This window comes from Pinus tabuliformis, chromosome 6 (assembly GCF_031772625.1).
Source record: "Pinus tabuliformis cultivar Carrire ecotype Pingquan chromosome 6, CPIR1, whole genome shotgun sequence".
Classification (NCBI taxonomy): Eukaryota; Viridiplantae; Streptophyta; class Pinopsida; order Pinales; family Pinaceae; genus Pinus; species Pinus tabuliformis.
This window is the reverse complement of record NC_142292.1, coordinates 1,757,219,364-1,757,227,061: the sequence shown is the minus strand read 5'-3', so window position 1 is coordinate 1,757,227,061 and position 7,698 is coordinate 1,757,219,364. Positions and strand designations below refer to the sequence as shown.

The 7,698-nt window shown below is 37.7% G+C and overlaps 1 protein-coding gene across 1 annotated transcript; it reads right to left on the bottom strand.

Annotated features, from left to right (window-relative positions):
- Positions 1–465: 465 nt before the first annotated feature.
- Positions 466–990, bottom strand: LOC149265959 (uncharacterized). The gene has a single exon (XM_089406658.1). The coding sequence runs from the start codon at positions 988–990 to the stop codon at positions 466–468; it is 525 nt and encodes a 174-aa protein (XP_089262784.1).
- Positions 991–7,698: the final 6,708 nt, after the last annotated feature.

The following is a 7,698-nucleotide window of genomic DNA, read 5'->3' as shown; positions in this document are numbered from 1 at the left end:
GGAATTGCAAAGGGAGATGGGTCGAAATCGAGCAAAGGATGAGGGTCGATTTTCTTTGGGAATGAGAGCAAGGTGGGTGGCATTGGTGAAGCCTCCAATTTTACCCTTGCGTTGGACCCATTTGATCATTTTGGTTAAATATTTTTTAATTATTCCCCAATAAGCTCGATAGAAGCAGATGGGGAAACCATCTGGGCCTGGAGCTTTGTCAGGTTGGAGGGTCCAAATAGTTCTTCTTATTTCTTCCTCATCGATTTCCTTGTTCAAATTGTCATTCATTTCCTTGCTGATCCCGCTGGGGAGATATTGTAACAGATCTGAATAATCTTCTTCTTCTTTTGTTTCGGTTAGGAGAGCTCTGTAGTGATCTGTGGCTACCTTTCGAATAGCACCTTGTGTGCTTTGACGATTGCCATCAGCATCCAAAATAGAGTTTACATTATTCCTTATTTTTTGGACAGTGGTCTACTTATGAAAGAAAGTTGAATTCTTATCTCCCCCTTGCAGCCAGAGCTGCCTCGACTTTATCCTCCATTTAAGTTCCTCTTCTCTATTTGCATGACACAACTGTGAGTAAAGATCGCTCTCCTGGTCTTTGCTCTCCTGAGAAAGGCCGTGCTCTTCTATTATTCTATGAATACAGTCCAGTTTGCTCTTGATCTCCTTTTTTATCTTCTCGGGTTCCTTATAGCAATTTTTTGCCCATTCCTTTAAAGCCTGCTTGGTCTTTCTTAGCTTGGTTTCCCAAATGTAACCAGGGGACCCTTCAACATGCTGGCACCAAGTGTTTTGAACAATCTCTTTGACAGCTGGAATGCAGTTCCACAGAGAACTATACTTAAAGGGAATGGGTCCAAGAGAACAGTGGGTTTCCAGAGTAAGAGTTATAGGATAATGATCAGAGGCAGAGAAAGGAAGGATGGTGGCATATCCCGCAGAGAAGGAGGAGAGAAATGTAACAGTGATTAAGATTCTGTCAAGCCTTTCCATTAAATTAATAATTATTTTATTCTAACTTAGTAACCTATGATAATATTTATTTTTGGATCATCTAACAAAGACATAGTGCATAGTTCATCATCTTCATATGTGAGATAGTCTACAATGTTAAGTAAGGCAGTGAGCCATCAAATTCATAAGCACGTCAATAAATAGAACATTGGTAATAACATTTAGCCAAGTGATCTCATACAACTAGTCACGACCATATGAATTCCCCTGCATTCATGAATCATTCTTAACATTCACATAATGTTGGAATTCCAACTTAACCATAGGAACATATAAAGCAACTTGTCCACTAAGGACATGCAACAATTGTAGTATCCATTCGTGAGTGGTGTTGATCCATACATCAATCAATAATATACGAGTTAAATTAATCATTCACATTCAAATATATACAAATAATTACACTTATCTAAATAACTTGAACTGGTTGGAAATTGAAGGAGGGACTTCAACTCTCCACCCAAACATAGGTCAACTACACCACAGTCGTTCTTGTAGTTGACCACCCCCGAGCCAGATCCACGTTCTTAGGGGATGCTTTCTCAGGCTCAGTTGGGGTGTTGCATAGTTCCAGGAGTACGAGTCTATATTCAAGGTGGTTTATTAGTTGTATTTTTAAGGCAAGCATTGTAGGAATCTGTAGGTCACTGTCTGGGTGGTTTATCAACTTATTTAGTAAGCACTAAGTGGTTTATCAACTTTCTCAGCAAGTACTTAGTAGTTTATCATCCCTTTCATCAATCACTATAGTGGATCGCTACCCACATGGTGGTTTATCATCCTTACAACAAGCACTAGAGTGGTTTATTAGCTCTTATAACAAGCACTGATAGCCCAATCCTCCACTAAGCCTCCCACTGAGCATTTAGGCTTGGATACCATATTCCAACAACCTCAATGCACCAACACTGTGGATCACATACCAACAATTTAAGCAAAAATACCATTCGTTGCTCCTTCTTTCTCTTGCACTCATGTTGGTCTCCTCCCGTGGAGTTTCCCCCCTGATTTTGCTTGCATTCCTTCTGGCTCCTCATTTCTTATGGGTTTGTCCAACTTCCATTCCCCCACATTGTGGGAACATGAAAAACATGGGCACTTCTTCTGCCCACTTGTTCCTTACTAGATGTTAGTTGTCGAAGCATTCTATTATGCCATCCAATACCACTCTCTTCCACTTATCCACTCCTCCTGATACCAGAGATCTGTTCCCTCTCCTCGATCCAATTAATTAAAAATTCATATTTATATTTATTTTATAATTACACAATGTCTCACCCAAACATTATTTCCATGTTGACATTACACAATTATCATTTATTATTACAAATAAAAGAGTTAACATAAGGGGTGTTACAAATCCCACCCCCTTAAAGGAACATTGTCCTAAGTGTTTTAAGTAACTAGAAAGTAAAAGAACAAATATGAGCTTTATATAACATCTCTTACATCCACTTATTAGTCATACAAAAATGGGTACAATACTCTCATTTGTTTTTCCATCTCACATGTGACCGCATCGGGTCCAAAGTGCTTCCATTGCACCTTGATCTACTCTATTACCCAATTCTAGAGCGTAGTTTAACTTCGGTACAAGATGCATAGCGGTTATGGTTGTAACTCTCACCTAGGTTCCACCTGTATCATAGACCAATTAACAATATGATTAGCATCATGTACAGACTTCTTAAGCAAATAAATGTGAAAAAAATCATGTGCATTCACTATAGGTGCAATGCCAATCTATAGGCCACTAGCCCAACCCTTTACAAAATTTAAAATTGTCCACAAAATCTGGGTGCCAACTTAGCACAAGGCCCCACTTTTAGTGAGCTCTTCCTTAGCTTGATGTAGAAATACACATACTCTCCCACTTCGAATTGCTTATGCATCCTCTGTTGGTCTACATGACTCTTTTTCCTATCTTGAGTTGCCTTCAATTTTTGCTTGATCTTGTTCACTTCCTATTCCATTTTCTTTAACATGTCAGGTCCAATAACTACTTTGTTTACTGGGTCATACCAAGTGATAGGCATGTTACATTTTTGGCCATATAGTTCCTCGAATGGACTCATCAAACTCCACCAACGGTAGGAAATATTCCCACTTCTTTGGCTGATGCATGACATACATTCTTAGCATGTCCTCTAAAATTATGTTCACTCTTTCTATTTGGCCATCTTTCTAAGTATGGTATGTGATACTAAAAGCTAGTTGGGTTCCAAGACCAATCAAGATTGCCTTCCAACAATTGGAAGTGAACTTGGCATCCCGATATGAGATAATCTTCCTAGGTACAACATGTAATATGAATATCTCCTTCATGAATATATGATCTATATCAATGGTCGTGTAAGTGGACTTGGAAACTATGAAGTGAGATGCCTTACTCAGTTTGTCCACTACCACCATAATGGCATCATGTTGTTTGGTTATTTTCGGTAATCTTGTAATGAAGTCCATAGATATAGCTTCCCACTTCCATTCAAGAATAAGAATTGGTTGTAGTAATCATATTGGGTGTCTACATTCTACTTTAACTTGTTGGCATTCTAGACACTTGGCAATGTAGTCAGTAACTTCCTTCTTCAATCCTAGCCAATAATATATTTTCTTTATGGTTGTTATCATCTTCTAATAACCAGGATGACCTAATTAAGGTCTTTTATGAAACTCATCCATGATGAGCCTCCTTAAATCAGCCACATAAGGCACATACTTTATGTCTTTGAACAATAACATACCATCATCAATGAGCTTGTAGTTCTTGCTCATTAATCCCTCTGGTTCCTTCTGCAAACAATCCTTCACATGTTGGTAATGATAATCATGTAGTAATGCCTCTTTGATCCTTGCCTTGGCATCAATTTCAGAAGTGATCATTGCTGCCAAATAAGCCACTTGTAGACTTCTACTAAGCGCATCTACTACCTTATTTTCCTTTCTAATAATGTGGTCCATCTCAAAATCAGATTTGTTAATCAAATCCAACCATCTAGCTTGTATAACATTTAAATTAAGCTAGTCAAACAAGTATCTTAGTCCTCCATGGTCAGTCATCAATAAAAACCTTCTCCCCAACAAACAATGCCTCCATTTTTTAAAGCATGTATTATTGCTACAAGTTTTAAAGTGTGGGTAGTATAGTTCTTCTTTTTTTCATTTAGTTTACTTGATTCATAGCAAACCACGTGTCCTTCTGCATCAGGACTCCACCTAGTCCTTCCTTGCAAGCATCGGTGAAAACCAGGAAGTACTTCTCTGGATATGTTATTCTAAAAATAGGTGCAAATTTTAGTAATTTCTTAAGTTGCTCAAAACTGGTTGCACATTTTGGTGTCCACTGAAATTTGTCTCCTTTCCTTTGCAAGGCAGTGATCGGATGCCCGATCTTTGAATTTTTTTTAATAAATCATCGATAATATCTAATGAATCACATGAAGGATATGACCTGTGACATTTTGGGGAGTGGGCAACTCTATTATAGCCTTGATCTTTTTCAGGATCCACGACCACTCCTTTTGAAATCATATGCCCCAAGTAGTGAACCTAGGTTTGGAAGAATTCACATTTGTTGAGTTTTGCATACAACTTATGCTCCCTCAGTAATTGTAACACCCCTCTCAAGTGTTCTTCATGCTCTTCTCTAGTTTTTGAATACACCAAAATGTCATCTACCAATACCAACATGAATTTGTCCAAATAAGGTCTGAGGACATTGTTCATCAAGAACATGAATGTGGTTGGTGCATTCGTAAGCCCAAATGGAACCACTACAAAATCATAGTGGCCATATCTCGTCTTGAAGGTTGTTTGTGGATATATTCATCTTTAATCTGAACCTGATGGCATCTAGACCTCAAATCTATTGTCGAAAACATTGCAACCCCTCTTCGCTGGTCGAATAAGTTATTGATTATGGGAAATGGGTACTTGTTCTTTGCTGTAACTTTATGTAGTTTCCAGTAGTCGATACACAACCACACAATGTATCACCCTTCTGCTTAACAAACAACATTGGGGCTCCCTAATGTGATGCATTGGGGTGAATGTATCCTTTATCCAACATCTCTTTTAGTTGTATCTTCAATTCCACGAGTTCATCAATACTCATGTGATAGGGAGCCTTTGCTACTAGCACTATTCCAAGAATAAATTCAATGGTAAAGTTGATATCCCTCATGGATGGTAATTCCAACATTTCTTCTAGAAATACATCACTAAATTTCTTTAACACCATGTGAATTTCCAATCTGATTTCACTTCTTTCCAATTCCCTGGTCACGTGGATTGCATACAATGCATAACCTTTCCTGCCACATCACTTTACTTGTAGCACAATTATTTTCCTGAGCGTGATTGGTTTCTTTATCCCCTACAATGTTGTGTTCTCACTAGTGTTGCTAAGGAACTCCAATGATTTTTTGTAACAATCAACCTTGGTTTTGTGGGATACTAACCAATCCATGTTGATTAAGACATCATATTATCCCAATGGTAAAAAGTTGAGAGCAACTAAAGTATACATGCCACTCATTTCCATGGGGCACGACTCCACCATGTTGGTCACCCATCTTTTAGTCCCTATGGCCAGTTGAACCAACCACGACTTTTCATGAGTTTTCTTTTTCAAATCACATTTCTCTACAACCTTCAAACTGATAGTATAACATGGGTCAATTCAAATTGAGACTAGTTAGTTAATGACCATACCTTCCATTTCAATTATTGTAGCTTGTTGGTCTACTTGCCTATTGTCCAATGCGGTGTAGATTCATGGTATACTCTGAGCTACATTGTTTGCCATTGTTGCATCTTGTACATTGTACAACTTTTTGCTAATTAGTTGTTGTTGAGGATAGTTCCTCCACATATGGTTTTCTCCACGAGTCCAACACTACACATGCCCCTTCCTAAACCATTTGTCCTCTTCTTTTGTTGCTTTTGTGGGTTCGTTTCTACTATTCATCATGGAATTTTTCTAATATTCATTCTTGACATGAGTGGTGAACTTCCCATTGCTCCCTTCTTGCTACTATCCTAAGGATTTCAACCCTTTTCCCTTGAAGTTTGTCATATCTTTCTTCTTCTAGTCTATTAAAACTTTGTTCTTGTGTTTGGATTTTTCATAGCAATATTTGGGCCTCCATATGGTGTCTTATAATGTTCTTGGTTCATCAAATTCAGTCTTATCTCGATAGGATTATAGTAACCCATTGAGTTACCTTTGACTTTTTATGTTCTCATTTATGACATATGGCGCATACCTCGACAACTTCAAGAATTTGTTGGTGTATTCATAAACAGTGAGCTGCCTTATCTTATGCTCATGGAATTATTTGACCTTGCTATCAAAATATCTCTTAGATAAGTATTTCTCCTGAAATTATTTCTCGAACTTCCCCCATGACAACTCTTTCTCCTTGATGTCCTTAATATTCCTCAAATCTTTCCACCATATATCAACTTTTCCTTTCAGACTGAAAATAGCTACTCGAGCCTTCATGTTCTCAGAGTGATCATGCACCTTGAAATATTTCTCCATCCCCAACAGCCAAGCCTCTGCCTCTTCAACCTGCTTTATTTCTCCATCAAAGGTAGGGGGCCTTGATTTCTTGAACTTGCCTAGCACTAGTCTCTTCTTACTTTTCCTTTGATGATGGTGTCTCTTAACTGTAGTATCTAATGAGCGGTTAGGGATGTTGGGCTCTATTTCCAAAGTGTTGAGTGGAATTTCTCCTCTCATTGTCTTCATCTGCTTGCTTATGTCTTTTCCTTAACTTGTTTCTTCTTGCCCTATTAATATCCAATTTTTTCTTTTGGACATCTAATGGGCTATGTAGAGTCCAAGAATTGCTTTACCTTGACACCATTTTTGCCCATATTTCCTCCTTTTTCCTATTGCTATCATCCAAATAAATGCAATAAATATAAGGTTTTGTTAAGGTAAGAAAACATATGTCCTCTTTTTCATATTTTGTCCATATGCCTTATTGTTTTATTAAAGATTGCATTTAGCTATAGAATTGACCTGATTCTGCAGCTAATCCACATATCCGCAACTACTTCCGTTGTTGATAGGGTTCGAGTGCACCAGCTCAGCAAAGGAGTATATGAGTAGCTAGAGAATGATCCTCTCATGGATTTCTTCTTGTTTACTCAAACCAATCCATAAAGATAATCGCACTGCAACCCGGTCAACCATGACAGTCAACCGCAAGATAATGTGCCAGAACAAAGTCCGAGTTTCAAGAAATATTATTGATTTGTTTTTTTTTTCCAATAGAAAATCGATGAATAAGAGATATGATTTGTTTTGATAAGTATTGTAGCGAAGATACTTAGGCTTGAATTTATCATGTTGTTAATTAAAAAAACTCTATAAGAACAATGGTCGCTCTGTGTTTTGGTGCGCGCCAACGTATGTAATTTTGAAAGCATCTTGTTGAAACTATTTCCGATTAATAGATCTTGGTTCATACATTTTATGTTGCGTTGATTAAAGTTGTTGGTTGCCTCGTGGAGGGCCCTTGCGTGCAGATCAGGTCTTTGACTCACTGCAAGTAGATTTTCTTTTGTTTCTTAGAATTAATTTGTGGATGCTCTGTTTTATATTTTTAGGATGCAGTCTAATGGAGTTCACGATTAAATTGATATCTGCATTAGTAATTTCGTTTTCTTTATACC